The following is a 17,559-nucleotide window of genomic DNA, read 5'->3' as shown; positions in this document are numbered from 1 at the left end:
TAATCCCTCTCCTAGCAGTCATTCGTAGCTTCTTGAGTTGAGGGAAAATAATTTCATTCTTAACTAATATTTTTCTACTACTGCTAATCAGCCGAAACCCAGATGAATCAGAAGCAGTTTCTGCTTTCCCACAGTTTCCCAAAACACACAGAAGAGGTTCCACACTGGGCCTTGAATGACGCAATCATGGTATCGGGGAGATACACAGTGGCGAGGCTTAAGAAAAACTCTACTTACAAATTTCAACCATTATCTTCATTCCTTTGTTGGGTTGTTTAACTCTACCACGGTACTAACATAACTAATTCATGGACCCAGTCAGTCATTTGAGCAGTTAGTTACAACAAAACAAAGCACTAGTGGAACACCCAAAGCTCTCAGATGCTGTCATTTGTTGGGCTTATTACCCATACCCATGGAATGTTCCTGGTCATCATGGTAGTAACTCTAAATATATATAACGTAATAACATGATCTGTTTAGCAATCATATGCCCTGCTAGGGGGACAGGAGAGCTTCATGATATTTTCGGTCTTGTTATGAGATTCCTGAATTAGTGTTGAGAACACGCTTGCGCCCATCTCACAGCCTTAGTACTTGCTGTAACTATGAGCTAAGATCTCGTAACCACAGCATTCCAGTGGGCCTGCCCCGTGCATCCACTAATGAACGGAACAGTAAAGGCCTATTAATGCATCCAAAGACGGCATCCATTAGCAAACAAATTATATGCAGCTTGAACTCTTGGGCCTTCAAATGAACTTTGGGTAAGGCTGATAATGCCATGTCCCAGACTTATCCAAGAGTCTCTTTTGATTTATGAGCAGTACATTAACTCCTAGCCTTCTACACTTTATCTTGCTAATTGCATCTCATTTATTATACTGAGGGAAACTGTAAAATTCTGCTATGGAATTCCATGGCTTTACCCTATTCTTCCTCAAGATGGGGTAGGGGATAATTTGCTAATTGTACATTGCTTTCACAGAAAACCAAACTATTCTTTTAAAAAAAATACCATTTTTGAGCTGGTGATATGGCTCACTGAGGGCACCTGCCACAGAATCTGTCTGGGCTTGATGTAAGGGACCCATATAGTGGAAGGAAGGACGTCCTCAAGTTGTCGTCTGACCTCCAAACACACACTGTGACACGATCAATCACACATACAAAATAAATATAAAATGTAATAAAAATATTTTAAGGAAATCATTCTTGTTTTTTTTTTATTTTTTATTTTTTCTGGCAATAGGATCTGGACATTTCTGGCACCCTTTCCTCAGCTGCCCAAGGACCTAGCTGGGGGCGTCTTCCTGGACACCTGGGAACCCCTCTAGAGTCAAGTCTCTGCCAACCCTAGAATGGCTCCCTTAAGTAAGATATATAATTCCTTGTTCCCATATCCACCCTTCCTATATCCCAACCATCCTATTCCCCCAAGCTCTTCCCATCCTCCACTTCACACTTTTCTCGCCCCCTCCCCCCTCCCCCCATCCCACCCCACCCCTAATTCGTAAAAATCCTAGAGAAGCTATATAAGAAGGTGAACCCAAAGAAAAACATATAGTTATCCTCCTGGATACTGGAAGTAGACAAGATTGCCGGACAAAATCATTCTTGTTTTAAAATATATAAAATAAACCAAAACATAAAAAAATTACAAATTCATTTTATCAAAGACCATAGGGTAATTACTACGATAATAAAATAATAGTAGCAATATCTATTCAACAGTAACAGGAACTCCACTCTGTGCTTACTGCTTAACAGTCCCTACTCATTAGGGGCTTGTACCTCGTCTAATTCAGTTCCAGTGCCAACCAACTTTAGTTCTCATTCAATCAAACCTGCGATTCCCAAATATGCAGCTTCTGGTCTGCTGCCATGGGGACCAAGAATGTCCCCTACAATGAGATACCACACTCTACAACTTGACTCGGTGATTCAAGGTATTTCCAATTTCAAGTTCATTGAAATTGTTAACAGTAAAACTTTAGAAGTCTACTGTAAGAAAAAACAGACATACACACAATGAAAAAGTAAAGCCAGGAAACTGTCAGGCTGCTCATTTATAAAAATTTTTTTTGTAATCTCTGAATTTACAATGTTAATTAAGACAACATGGTACATATTTAACAATGGAAATACATAAAAAAATATCATTTTCATACACATTCAATGGGTAGCAATGTTTAAAAAATGTCTAACTTTCAAAATGCCTCAGTGAAAAAAGGAATTTTTAATATTTTCATGTTTTTTTCTGCTACAGATTTTTTAAAAATAATCAAGAAGACACTCTTCCAAGCCTTTCACTGTCGTCTTGATATCCTGGATACTTGCTCCATGAGCTAACTTCAAGAAGACACTGGAGTAATGTACTGAACGTTAAAGACCTATTAATGCATGCACGTGTGTGCATGGCATACGTGCATGCATAAGCACAAATAAGCACTCACGCACACACAGGACAGTCTGCAGCATCCAAAAAATGCAATTCCTCTTCCATACACATAGAAACCATTCATCCTCTTGATGAAATCTCATCAATTTCAACCGCAAAATACAGCTTCATTACCAGGAACACCGTCGTCTAATCCATATACTCTCTATCTGACTGGGAACCCCATCTTCTGTCGGCACAATAACTTGACAAATATTAGCATGAATTGCTAAGGCGGTGTGACAACCACATGCTGAGAGCAAAGTCTCACTAATGTGTTTTGGCATGCAGGTTTGTAATCACACATTTACATATGCAATGACCTACATTTGCATGTCAGATCACACACTGTCTTGGTTTATTAAGACTGGGCACCTCCCTGTGCTTGGCGGCCAGAGTGGCGAGAGAGGGCCAGAGGGCGGTGGTTTTTGGCAGTTGAGGGATGAACTGCCACCAAGGATTAGGCTGATATGGCCTGAGCATTAGACACTTCATTAGACGTAATCTGTTTAACAGTGGGCACTGTATGTAAACTTCACAGCCCATTTGCGGCACCTTTCTCCCCCCATGGCCTTTCTTCAAAGGGCAGCGTGGGTGAGTGGCAGCTCGTCTCATCTGCTCCCATGTCCTGTCATGAAGTGAGGATGTGGAGGGTTGACGTGAGAAGGAACATAGCTGCACATCGCCAGCTACCCTTGGGTCTCACTATCTCACTGCAATTTGTATAAAAATAGGCGTGTGTGAGTTGAGGGCTCCTTTAGGAGAGCCAGGACAGGTCAGCACTATTCTCCAGTCTGATCCTTTGACACTGGATTCAATGCCGTGCTTCATGTTGATGAATCAGATGCTACTGTTGATAGAATCATATTACTGCTTTAAAAAAGGATATCAAGTGAGTCCCAATAAAGAACTATTTTTAGGAGTTGTGATATCTTTAAATGTCGTCCAATTGCCCGTCTCCTTACATGTATATACATTATACATGCATATGTACATGCTTATTAGTTTAGCATGTTGAATTGTACTAGGAATAACAACAGGATTGAAGCCAGTATGCATTAGAAGCAAGGTGAAATCACGTACACTGACTTTGCTGCTCTAGTCTTGGAGTGAAAAAGGAATCTCACTCTCTTCCAAGGTGCACAAAAGGTACCACTTATAGGGTCTTCGACTTTCATCGGAGTAAAACCTTACTGTTTGCTATCACTACGAACTGTGGGATACCTTATGTGGGAAGGGCTGTAACATCACCTGTGTATCCTGGCCAAGGGCCCCAGCCACAGCTGTGCCACAAGCTTTGACCTCCCCGGGGCTTTGCACTCGCCTGTTCCCACACCTTCTGGATTAACTTCCTCGCATGTGGCAAACCACAGCTGTCTCTGCAACTTAATTCCACCGTTAGCCCCTATAAAACAACCATCTTCAGCACTTTCAAGCAGCTTTATTTCCTGGGTCCTGCCTGAGTGGCTCTCGAGCAATTGAAGCAGTCATCCTGACAGTAGCCATTCAATTCAAGAAAGTGTTCTACAAACTCAGGCCCTATGTTAGATTCTAGATCAGTGGTTCTCTCTTTTTTTTTAAACTTTATTTAACTTTATTTCATGCGCATTGGAGTTAAAGACAGCTGCAAGCTGCCATGTGGGTGCTGGAAATTGAACCCAGGTCCTCTGGAGGAGCAGTCAGTGCTCTTAACCACTGAGCCATCTCTCCAGCCCTAGATCAGTGGTTCTCAACCCATGGGTCGTGACCCCCACAGGTGCCACATATCCGACATCCTGTATATCAGATATCCACACTATGATTCATAACCGTAGCCAAATTACAGTTATGAAGTAGCAACAAAATACTTTTATAGTCGGGGGTCACCATAACATGAGGAACTGTATTAAAGAGCTGCGGCACTAGAAAGGGTGAGAACCTCTGTTCTGGTTCATACTTGCTTTTGACTGTTTGCATGTGCGCGGATCTCCTGCTATACACTGAGTTTTCAAAAGCAAAGGCCAAGACCAAATTCTTAAGTTTGTAAGCAGAGGACGGAAGAAGGGAAATGTCTACGAAGAGAATGTATGGGAACACTCTGAGTGAATGGAAAGTGTCAAGCACAAGGCGTGGCAGTGAATTAAGACAGGTTCTAGTTACTCCTTAGTAGAGACAGCAGGACCATGTAATGAAAACGAAAACCACATTTGCAAGCCTCTGCCTCTCAGAGCCTTCCAATAGGTGAATGCAAGAACTTTCCTTCATCCCACCTATTAATAGAGACTTTAGTAATAAACTGTGGTCCTTGGTGGGTGGAAAAGCCCTGAACACTGCACTTCAAATCAACGTTGATGGAAAGCCTGGCTAACCACAGACTTATAAAAGTCTCCCGTGTTTCCACGGCACTCACTGGAACAGGTTCTGGTGTTCAGCAGGGCTGAGCTCAAAGCCTTCATTCTGAGCTGGGCGTGTGTTCATTTCCATTGCCAACTTGCCCGGTCTAAAATCATCATGGAAGGATGTCTCAGTGAGAAACGTCTAGAGTATACCGTGCTATGGGCATGCCCGGCAGGGCTTCATTTGGTTAACTGAGGTGGGAGTCCCACTCTGAATGTGGGCACCACCATTTCACGGGCTGGGCCCTGGAAGACAGTGAGAGAGAGAGCAACAAGAGGATCTGTCTCCGCTTCTTACCTGTGGGTGCCATGGGACTATCCCTTCAAGGTCCTGCCGTCACAGGCATGTGAACTAAATAGTCCCTTTGTCCCTTATACTCCCTTTGTCAGAGTACTTTAATCATTTCACCAGAAAAGAGACTAAGACAACAAGCCATCCGGGTCCATCTTCTATTTCATATAAAAATAGGAGGGGAGGCTACCTCAGAGAACGGCATGTGGGCAAGCGATGAACTTGGAGCACCTTGGACTGAAGCGAGCATCCCACAAAGGCTTGGTGTCCTTTGAGACCCTCCCTTCCCCCAGGACAGTGATCAGAGAAAAGGCTGCAGCACCTCCTTCTCCTGGCTGTGTTCACAGACCCTCAAGCACTGCTTCTTCCATCTCCATCGTGGATCCTTCTTTGTCTAGGTCACCAGAAGAGGCTGTCTAGACGTTCCTGTGCTTCGCCCATGCAGTGCCATACTCAAGAGCTGTTCCAAGCCATCTCCCGTTTCTGAGCTGGGTCTTACAACTAAGATATTCATCACCACGTGGGTCATCCTCCCTAGTGATGAATGAGAACAGCCAACCCCCTTGGTGAGAGGACCACCTGGGGCAGCACAGGACATGTAACTGTCGCCTCTACCCAAAATTCTTTGAACACTTGATAAAACTGTATGAAATGTCTTTGGTGGCACTTAGTTTATATGGTTAGAATATGCTTACAACAGTTAGAAATCACAGGCTCAACAACAGAATTCTGGTCATGACCCATTAGCCGGGTATACCACTGCATGTTCTTCACGACAAACGACATGGAGAATATCTCAGAAGTTCAGTGCATAGGGTCTTTAAAAAAGACTTCAGGCCCCATGTAATATTTGCAAACACTCATTTTTGGATGAAACCTTAAAATACAACTAACATGAGTAAGAGATGCATGGCTGTATAAAGTGATTTCAATATTATTTTCTGTCTAGTCAACATCCACAGCTCCTTAGTTAATGGACAAAATGAAACCAGATTTTGGAAGTATTTAATATTATTTTCATTGTAAATTATTAATTTTAGACTGTGTGTGTATGTGTGTGTACTCAAAGCTCTGAAAAAGTTCTTAGATCCCAAAACATCATATACAAAATCATATATGGCAACTAAGAAATTAAACTCTCAAGTGAATGAAGCTTTTCCTATGTTAATGCTCTGAGCTCTCTCGCTGGCATGTCTCACCGACCTGGAGGACTCAAGTAATAATCTTATGAACTACAGAAATCATGGTCATCTTCTCTACTTAAGCTGTGTTTCCTCCATATGAACACCTTTCAGTTTTAAAATAAAATGCATTCTGTATGACACTGGCTCTTATTTAAATAATTAATAACGTCCTAGGATTAAATTAATTTGTATAATTTGCTTTAAAGTTTGAAGGCAAGGACATGTAGTGAGCAATAGACGATCGGGGCAAGCATTCTAATGATAATTCTCTATGGAGGAATTAGAAGAGTTACAGCATCAACTCCCTGGAGAGGAAATTATGTCCTCATATTCCTTGAGGTATTGCAATGATGTACTACAGAAGCCAGAAGTAAGTGCAATATTTAACATCATTAATAAGGGTTTTATCATTATTGCAAACTCCCCCATTGTTTTCCATTCTACTATTTGCTTTGAGCAATGAATTGGTTTATATTTTATATTAATGTTGTCAAATATCTCCAAAACTGAAAACTGACAAGACACTACAATCCATCAATGTTCCTTCTGCAGTGATATTTATGCTGTGATCACGTGTTATCTGAAGCACACGGCTCATCTCCAAATCACACAAGTAAGAACCCCTCTTCCGACGTATCTAACGTGATCCTAACATATATTTCCCTCAGATCTCACTGGAAACCAGAAGAGGAAAACACAATGGCATGCAGAGCATCAGCGTCCAACTATCTGGGCTTCGTCATTTGAAAAAGTATCTTCCTAAAATTTATTTATTTCAAAATCCACCATCCCTAAAGTCCTCTAAGAACAATAGACAACATCTGTTTCTAAAAGAAATATGCCATTTCTCACTCTAAATAGATTAATTTAAAAAAAGAAATTGACCATAGGAGAAAGAAATGAGTGACAAACACATGCAAATATACAACTTAATATTACGAGATCTGGTATTTGTGGTATTTGATCACCATCAGTTGTATTGCCCACTATAATAATTATTACATCTAAATGAAATGACTGAATGAAAAATATTGCATCTCTCTGAAGTTACCATGAGCAAGACAATTAAAGCCAAATGCATTCCCATCGTCCTCACTGTACCAGCTACATCTGATAAAAACATAGTGTACAAGAAAAAGCCTGTAATAAAGCAAAATCAGAGCAAAACAGATTGTCTTTCAGACTGATCATTTATCCCACCAATACTGACGTGGGGAGTTAAACAAAAAAGAACCATTTGCTGCAACACCTACAAGGCAGTATTTGGTATTTACTCTGCAAATTTACACACCATGCAGAGAAACAAACCTATTTCAAGGTGTGACAGTTTTAGATTACATGATGGAGGGATGGTCTTGCTGAACATGAAACCTTTATACCGAGATTAAAAGACAATCTAGAGGTAGAATTCAGTCTCAGAGTACTGCTTTAGCATGTGCCTGGACCTGGGTTTGATCTTCATCACTAGAAAACAAAACAAAACAAAACAAAACAAAAGGAATAAGTCTGATGTCTTCAAGAGACAGCAAACAGGATACCAGAGCATATTTGGGCGACTGTGTTAAGAAATAAAGTTAAACAGATAAGCAACGATGAAATCCCCTTGAGTTGTCTGACAAGAATGAGGGTTTGGAATCTAATCATGGAAGCATGTGCTATGTTCTGGGACACACTGCTGTGCGGGAAAGGGCCTGGGAAGCGGGATGAGTGGAGTATAGGCAGAAAGGCATGGACTGTGCCTGGGAGCTACAGCAACATGAAGAATCGGTGAGATCAGGAGGGGCCAAGAGATCTGTCAACGCAGATGAGGACCGAGAAGCAAAGAGACAGCAAGCATTACTGACTTCGGGCTTGAGCACAATATGGGCAGTAATCTCGTTTACTGAGATAAACTAGACTAAGTGAGAAAGTTTGTACAGAAGATAAACAATAAAAATGTAATAAAGAAAAAAGTTTGATATAGCAAGACAAACAAGCAAATGACAGAAGTCTGTGGCCAAGACAGTTACTGGCATTAAGTGTGGAGGCACATGCCCATTATCCCAGCATGTGGACAGTGACATAACAATGGCAGCAGGGGATCAGCCTCAGCTACACATAGCAAGCTTGAGGATCGCCTGGGATACATGAGACACTGCCTCAAAAGCAAACAAGAGGACGCTGTTTCTAAAGCTGTATTCTTATTTGTGCTGGACACATGAGAGTTTTGCCTGCAGGCATGGACAGGCACTGCGTGGGTGTCTGGTACCCATGGAGGCCTAAAGAGGAAACTGGATTCCCTAGAACTGGCATTACAGTTGGCTGTGAGCCACCATGTAGGTGCTGAGAACTGAGCTGGGCCCTCTGCAGGAGCAGCAAGTAATGTTGGCGTCATCTCTCCAGCCCCAAGAAGACAATTATTGACACCTAGTGCCGCTGTCATCTTCATCAATGCTAGCGTTTAACATCAATGCTAGCGTCATCTTCATCATTGCCAAGAATATACAAGAAGAAAGCTGCATATCGACTCTATGGGGCAAACACTATTCTAATTTATTGATGGGGAAACTGAGGATGGTAGACAGTAAAATATCTTGCCCTCTATAGAAAGTGATAACACCAAAACCTAATCCCAGATAATTTTGACATCAGAGCTCATGCTACACACCCATAGTGAACAGTCTCCATTTCCTTCCAGTTTCTAAATACAAAAATCACACTGCTGGTATCTGGGGAATATACAGAGAGATCAACCCTGGGATCTTTTATCCTTGATTGTTTGAAAAGGAATCCTTCTCTGGAGTTCTGGCTGCCATTAAATTCACCATGGATCAAGAGATCAAGTTCAGCTTTGGCCTCTTGGGACTATATATGAATGTACCACCAAGCCCTGTGCTACTGACTTCTAGCAAACCAACCTACACATTAGATGTTATTTGGAATGTCTACCACAGAATGATTAGTTTTATTCTAGAAAAGCTTCAAGTATTGAAGAGAAATCTGAAGTCCAACTTGAGCATTGTGAGGTGCTAATTAGTGAACTACATGAAAATCATAGGTCTTAAGTAAAACTGTATCTTATTTTGTTGGAAAAAATAACTTTACTGTTTAAGTAAATACATAGCTCTAAAGAATTCCAGGATATTTTCAATTATTAAAGTCATCCTCAAAAGTATAGGTATTTCATGGTTGTGATTCCTAAAGACATGTTTTTGAACTCAGCTTCAAAGCCAGTCTGATGACTACAGGCTTCATCCTTACCCGCATCTCTCTGAATGACTTCAAACTCCAAGAGGGCAGAAAAGAGAATCCTAGCCTTTAAAGACCCTCCACATGTCCTTTGAAATATAAGGGATGTTTGCTCCTAAGTATGTAAACATGAATTATCAATCTAAAATCAAAGAGAGATTAATCATATTTTAAATATGTTGAAATCACTTCTCATTTGACAGTCTTCTTGTTATTGAATAACAATAAAATAACCCTAAGCAGCTGAAATTCACATAACACAACATAATACAATTTGATCCATATTGAACTGAAGAGGTTAAAAATGAAACTTTCCACTAGAGATAATTACTCACTCAACAAGCATTTGTTGATTACCAATCATCTATCATTCATTAATATAGAAATAATACATAAATGAGAACAAGCCAGGCCTTACCAAGCCTGTAATTCCAGCTATGTGGCAGGCAGAGGTAAAAGATTTTTCAAATTCAAGACATGCATATTCTGAAGAGTGAGGTAAAGGCCAGCCTGGGCCAGTTAATGGATGCCTGTCTATGAAAAAAAAATGCATGAAGGACTGGACCTGTAAAACAGTAATACAATGTTTGCCCAGTGTGTGCAAGGTCCTTTCCAATCCCCAGTACAGGGGTGGGATTTTAGAAACAGAAAGAGAGAACAACTATATAAAATATGCATATATGTGTGTGTCTGTCTGTGTGTTTGTAACAAATTTACTAGTATAAGGAGCCACCCATAATCATTATTTTTCACAGAATGATCTTTTTACTGTCTTCTAAATTATCTACTTCCTCTATTATAATATTTCCCTTAGCGCCTCGATCATTAAAACCATAATTCACAGAAATATAAAACGTAAAGAGCAAAACTCACTAGGTCCCATCAGTGACCACATATTCTTGACAACCACCTGAGCCCTTACACTGAAGATGAATGAAAACATGTGGGTTTCACGATATGGCTGAATCAGAGTTTATGTCAGAGATGTCAATGTTGGAGATGCACTGGAGAAGCAAAAGGAAACCAGACGGTGCAGATCTTTAAAGTCATATACAAATGTAGAATTCACCCCAAACCACCAAAGTCAGAAGAAATAAGAAAAGGAATAAAATACAGTGTGCAGTTTTAAAAACTGATTCTTACTACAATGGAAAGAAGCAACCTGAAATTATGAAGTGACTACAATAGGTCATAGCAGTAACAAATAGAGGAGGGAGGGAGGGAGGGAGGGAGAAAGAAAATAAAAATGGAGAATGTGAGAAGTTGCATATATAATGTGGGAAGTGCTGAAGATGGTTATTTAAAAGTTGGTATTTGTAAAGAAAAAAGATGGACTGATTATCCTGGCTCTAGAGAAATTCCCAGTAATCCACAAGGATGACCCCAGCTAAGACACTAAGCAATAGAGGAGATGGTGCCCAAACTAGCCTTGCCCTGTAGTCAGACTGATGACTGTCTTAAATATCACCATAGAACCTTCATCTAACAACTGATGGAAACAGAAGCTGAGACCCACAACGGAGCACTGGACTGAGCTCCTAAAGTCCAGTCAAAGAGTGGGAGGAATGAGAATATGAACAAAGAGGTCAAGACCATGATGGGTACAACCACTGAAACAGTTTACCTGAGCTAATGGGAGCTCACCAACTCCAGTTGGACAGGAAAGGAACAAGCATAGGACTAAACTAGACCCTCTGAATGTGGTTGACAGTTGCATGGCTGGGGCAGACTGAGGGGCCACTGGTAGTGGCACCAGATTTATCCCTACTGCATGTACTGCTTTTGGGAACCTTTTCTCTTTGGATGGATACCTTGCTCAGCCTAGATATAGTAGGGAGGGACTTGGACCTTCCCCAAAGCAATGTGCCTTACTTTCTCTGAGGAGTAGATGGGGGATGGGGTGGGAGTGTTAGGTGGACAGAAGGGGAGGAGAGGATGGAGTGGGGTCTTAGATTGGTATGTATAATGAGAAAAGATAGTTTGCTTTCTTTTAAAAAAAACTTTAAAAAGATAGGCTGGGGAACCCTGATGGCTCTTTGTCTTGGAGAGGGGCGGAGTGGGGGTGTGGGTGGAAGGGAGGGGAGGGAAGGGGGAGGAGGAGGGGAGGAGATGGAAATTTTTAATAAAAAAAATGAGAAAAAAAAGATGGGCTGATTTGAAACTACATTTGTATTTATTAAAAATTACTAATTGAATGGCTTCTGAGTGTCAGACTAGTGACACATCTTACAATCTAAGACAAGAAAAACAATGAACAGAGTTAACAAAGATTAACAAAGTTAATTAACAAAGTTAACAAAGATTTCATGGAAATATATGCCAACGAAGGTGTATTATATGGTTAAGAAGGCTCAGTTTTCACTTAGTGCTAAAAGGTCTCTCTTTTTCTCTCTCTCTCATCTCTCTCTCTCTCTCTCTCACACACACACACACACACACTTCAAGTATATATTTATATGTATATATAAATTAATATTTTATTAATATTATAAGTATATATATAAATATATACTTGAAAATGATAAATAAGCAGATGAGAAATCACACAAAAGTCCTAAAAAAGCACAGCTTGACTGCAATTTTACAACAGAGATGGAAGGGGAGAAGGGAAGGCCGCAGCAAGGCCATTGAGGAAGCTATTACAATACAGCAGAAGACGGGCCTGGTGAAGGGAAAGGAAGAAGTAAAATCTCCTAGTTCTAATAAATGTTTTACATATAGAGCTAGTGGTGCCTGATAAGTCAAACATAAATAAGAAGAAAAGGAGGACGGCAAGGACATTTCAGCATCAGTTGCAAGAAAGGTGACCAGGCCAGTAGCTGGGATTCAGGAGGTGAGGGGTAGGATAGCTAGGAGGCAAATACTCAGAGATCAGCTTGAGACCATCATGGCTTTGATGGACAGTGGGATCGGGAGGGCTGTTGAGCACATGAGTTGGGAAGAAGCAGAATTCTAGGTTGCGATGACTCTGAGAGTCACACACATGGAATCGTAAGACTGGAAGAGAGCCCAGGGAAAGAATACAAATGGACAAAAAGAGATGTAAGAACCCAGCCTGAGGGGAGGTCAGTATTAAGATGTTCTGGAGGTAAGGACACATAGGGTAAGAGGACTGTAAAACAAGAGAGGAAAAAAAGATAACTGGAAGTCAGGAGAAGGGAAGATTTTGAGAAATAGTGTATTTTCAATTATTTTCTAATACAGATGGTAAGATGAGGTCTGAGTAGCTCAGATGGTAAGAAGGGGTGGAGCTTATACAGGGTAAATATAAGAAAAAGAAGAAATAAAGACTTGAAAATAAACATCACTTTCTAGAAAAGTCTAAACTAAGGAGGGGATAGTATAGGATCTGGCTCTACTGAGCATTTTTGGCAAGTGAGGGCAGGGCGGTAGTTCCAGCCCGTAACTGGAGGCAGAACACCTGAGCACAGATTCCAGCTGGAAAATGTGTGACCCTCAGGACAGGACGTATCAGCTGAGAGTGAGGTCAGGGGATGATAGTTTGAGGTTGGAGGGGAGAAGAAGAGCTAGAAGGCTAAAGGCGGGAGAGCTTGGGGGGACACTAGGAGTAAAGAACCAGAAGTTGGGAGTACTTGGGGAAACAGTGGAAGGAAAGAACCAGAAGGCAGAAGAGCTTGGGGGGACAGTGGGAGGGGAGAGGATCTAGAAGACGGGAGAGCTTGGGGAAACAGTGAGAGGGGAGAGGATCTAGAAGGCGGGAGAGCTTGGGGGGGACAGTGGGAGGGGAGAGGATCTAGAAGGCAGGAGAGCTTGGGGGACAGTGGGAGGGGAGAGGATCTAGAAGGCGGGAGAGCTTGGGGGACAGTGGGAGGGGAGAGGATCTAGAAGGCGGGAGAGCTTGGGGAGACAGTGGGAAGGGAGAGGATCTAAAAGGAGGGAGAGCTGGGGGGGACAATGGGAGTGGAGAGGATCTAGAAGGCAGGAGAGCTTGGGGGGACAGTGGGAGGGGAGAGGATCTAAAAGGAGGGAGAGCTGGGGGGGGACAATGGAGTGGAGAGGATCTAGAAGGCGGGAGAGCTTGGGGGGACAATGAGAGGGGAGAGGATCTAAAAGGCGGGAGAGCTTGGGGGGAGGACAGTGGGAAGCCTGGAGACTCGGGATGTGACCACGAAGAAGTCTTACTGAAGGATCTGGAAGTGAAGCTCAGTCACATCCAGATTGTCTTTCTTTCCTCAAAGCCGCTGTTGCAGTTTATAAACTTGTGCATATATATATATATATATATATATATATATATATATATATATGCACAAGTTTATATGCCTTGTGCTATAAAATCTCCATGAACTGAATGCTTGTGAGGAGACTACACCACCTAAATTGCTATGAAGACTTCCCAAAGAATATGCCATATGGCAATCACCTTCACAGCCCCAATTCATACACACAAGCAAAATGAGACTTACTGCTCAGAAGAAAAAAAATGAGAGAGACAGACAGACAGAGACAAAGACACAGAGAGACAGAGACAGAGAAGGCAATACAAATCAAGACCACGCCCTTATGCTGTGAGACACCAGGGGGCGCTACCTTCCTCCTGCCCACAGTCAATACTTGTCATACCCTGAACACTCAGCAAGGAATGCTTGACCAATTCCTAAGTGAACACTAGCTTGTGCTGCCGGGAAGCTGAAAAAAATGAGGACCTCACATTGTGGTTGAAGAAGCCAACTCTAACATAGTGTCCTCACACTCTGCAACCTGTAAAAGTATGCGCTGTTTTCTACATGCAACTCTGGCATATGTTCTCAATCACAAACAGCCCAAATGTTATAATATTTCAAATTGTAAAAATAAAAACAGAAACCCCCAGAACTCAAACCTCTGATCAGTATTTAATTAATCTTTAGAAATTCTTAGATTAATTAACACTGGTAGCTGTTACAGAATTAATTTTAGGCTATAAAGTAGATATGCAGCATAACCCTCCTCACTTAAGAACTAAAAGCAAAAAGTCACACATTGTCATAAACCTCTACTAAAAAGGAAATATAAATTTCCATTATAAAATTAGTCGTCCCGTGCTATTTTACTTGCACCGTCCCCATTATCTATCCAGTATGAATTAAAGGAGGAAAAGGAATCTACTGCTGGTCAAGTAGAGACTTGAGTGCTGAACTATGGGAGAATCAAATGCACTGACTGCTCTTTAGGTGGGAGCGCACGGTATCACGGGAGAAAGAAAAGCACAGGAACGCTAATGAAAACATTTGACCTAACTTCATGAGTGCAGCAATAATGCAATAAATCCCACATTCTAAACCTTAACCACAAAGGGATTCATACTGTACTGAAGTGAGAGCACAGGTTATAGGCTCGGTATGGGTTTATAGGCTCATCTCAACCAGGGAAAGGAAAGCCATGCTAGAAAGACAGGCTGTTTATCATGCCATCAGAATTGGTGTCTGACTTCTTTAGGTTGTGGTTTATGTTCCACACTTCCATTAGCATTACAAAAGCAAAGGAGTCGCCGGGCTAACCATATGTTGCCATATCACCCCCATTATTCAGGCCAATGGTGTGGAACAAAACAAAGAGGGTTGTCAACCCGGGGCTGAGGCTGCCCTTCCCAGACTTTTAAAATGCCACCGAGAGCAGGAACATTTCTCAAAGACTTAATAAGCAATAGTGCCTATAAGCTCTTGTCAGGCGATCTTTCTTTCACTGTCTCACACCGCTAGGCTGAGGCAGAGAAGAGGAAAATGGAAAGCTCTCCCATCCCCCACATGCCACAAGGCAGCCAGAGCCTGGCATGACCCTTGCCTATTCCCACAGGGAAAGCGGTCCAACCACACAGGGGCAGCAGCAGGAGGCAGAAACGAAAGGAACAGTGTGAAAAGAGATGCAGAACCGTTTCTATGATTTTGAGATTTCAACTGTGTGGCAGCCCAGGGCCTCATAAGAAAACACTTACTTTCTGCCTCCCGCTGCCACCCCGACCTTTCCTGGTTGGTGAGTCAGTAGGAGGCAAAGAAAAAAAAAGTGATTTTTTTTTCCTTTGAAGCACAGCAACAGTCAAAACTGTGAACTTCAAAATCACAACATGAACTGCCTAATTTTTAGAGGTGTTCTTTTATTATTTTTGCAAGGAACGGAGTAACACAAAACAACGGTGCCTCACCGGAGGTTTGAGGTGGCATAGAGCTAGGAGTACCGACTACAGCTTACTCACAACAAGCTGGATCGTGGGACTTAAGACCATTACGAAGTTACTGATGGACTGGACAAAGCCAATCCTGAAAGCAAATGCATCCTTCCTCTACATGGCTTTTCTCAACACAGAAAATTCAAGAACATCGAACAAAACAATACAATGTAAAAGAACATTAAGAACTAATTCAAACAGTCCTTTAAAGGCCATCCTGCTGGGTTTCAGCTCTGTATCTAGCCCACCAGCCCTGCCACATGTAAAACATAGGGTTCCACAGAGTATCCTTTCCCATGAGATATTAACTTAATAAGGAGAGATATGAGAAAAGTTAACAAACATAACTAAGATGCTTAAGACATGGAAGAAAGATTGAGAATGACTATCAAGTTTCCAGGGAAAGACCAGGAGATCTGAGAACCCTATGGTGGTGCCAGGCTTTAAATGGTCCTGGAAGGAGGAACCATTCTTTAAAAAACGAGAAAGCAGAAAGGGGAGGGGGTCAAAAAGGAGTGACTTCACAGAGTCACGATGGCAGTCTTCTGTAGGTGGTATTTCTGAGCCGTGCTCCTGGGAGGAGGCAACAGATGCGTTAGAACAAACGGCAACCACAGAGTCAGCAGGCTTGGCGACCAATGTGGGCGCCACACGCACCAGCTTTGATATTCAGTGAACACTGCATAGAGAAGTCAGGAGGAGACAATACCACTGGCGTCTCCGTATCCCGAGCCCAAACCCACTCCACTCCCATCTCTCTTGAGGGAACCAAGTACTCAATGCTGAGGATAACCTCCGAGCCTAACTGAGGGAATGCCAGCAGAGCGCGTGTGTGTGAGGCTTGTTGTAGAAGGCCTCTCGAATACCACAGCCTGTGTGAAAAATAATAATAATAACAATAACTCCAAAAGTGAAGCTATTATTTTAACCACGTCATTGCATACTGGGCTCTGCAGAATGTCTTAACAACTGAGACCATAAGGGAAGTCAAGAGCAGTGAGCCAAAGTAGAAGTGGGTTCAAGAGGCAGAGATACTCCAAAACCTGCCTCTGCCTCTTTCCCAAAGTCTAGCAGTAACCTCCAGAGCCGAGAAGTCACCGAGATGAAATCATAAGCGAGAACTGGCCTCCCATCATGTTCTATACGGAAGCTACGCATTATAAAACGCTCAGAAGCCAGTAATTCTGACTACAACTTGGAGATTGGAGATGAGCATTTTGCAGCTACTTTACTGCAGTTCTAAATCTACTCACACCTTTAACAGAGAGTAACGTATCCCACTTAATTAACTTACCTGTGGCTGGAACTGAGGAACGGGCGGCCCTTGCATTCCTTGTGGTTGTTCATCCATTGTCTGACTCCACCGGGACTTCAGAATCCTGCAAAATAGAAAGTTGAAATTTAAATCCTGCAGTCATTACCAATTCAAGCCACTTCCAGAGGCCCTGACACATGCCCCATATAGCACAGACCTGCAGGGTGCTGCGGAACAAGGAGGACACCCTCTGCTTCCATTTCTGACACTCGCTAAGTCCAAACTCTGTTAGTCCATGTACATACAATTGTCTCACAATTTCCATGTAGGTGGGCAGAATCCCACGCTTGAAATGCCTTCTTCCTCTCTGTCTTCTCCCTGATAAATGTCTTATAAACTACTCATGAACCGGTTCCCTCCTGTAAGTTCCCTTGACGGTATTTTCAAATGTCAGGTGTATTGTTCAGCCTTCTGCGTTTAGACGGCTAAATGTCTGGGATTATATATTATGCAAAAAGAAACTGTTTTTCCTTATGGATACCCAACTGTAGTCTTTTGAAAGAGTGCCCTTCACCAGCCCACACTGCGGCTCTCTCATCCTTGTGTTGTGTCACGTAAC

At 42.2% G+C, this 17,559-nt stretch overlaps 1 protein-coding gene across 3 annotated transcripts in view; it reads right to left on the bottom strand.

Moving 5' to 3' along the window:
• The window catches only part of Nek7 (NIMA related kinase 7), a 130,021-nt gene that overhangs the window by 59,472 nt on the left and 52,990 nt on the right, over positions 1 to 17,559 (bottom strand). For all 3 annotated transcript variants that reach the window (XM_038349333.1, XM_038349332.1, XM_038349334.1), the window contains exon 2: positions 16,980 to 17,064. In XM_038349333.1, coding sequence (XP_038205261.1) covers positions 16,980 to 17,036 — 57 coding nt within the window. In that variant the 5' untranslated portion in view covers positions 17,037 to 17,064. The remainder of the gene's footprint in view (positions 1 to 16,979; positions 17,065 to 17,559) is intronic.

The sequence above is a fragment of the Arvicola amphibius genome, chromosome 12 (assembly GCF_903992535.2).
Source record: "Arvicola amphibius chromosome 12, mArvAmp1.2, whole genome shotgun sequence".
NCBI classification, from domain to species: domain Eukaryota; kingdom Metazoa; phylum Chordata; class Mammalia; order Rodentia; family Cricetidae; genus Arvicola; species Arvicola amphibius.
Note: the sequence above shows the minus strand (reverse complement) of the source record. Positions and strands in the feature narration are given on the sequence as shown.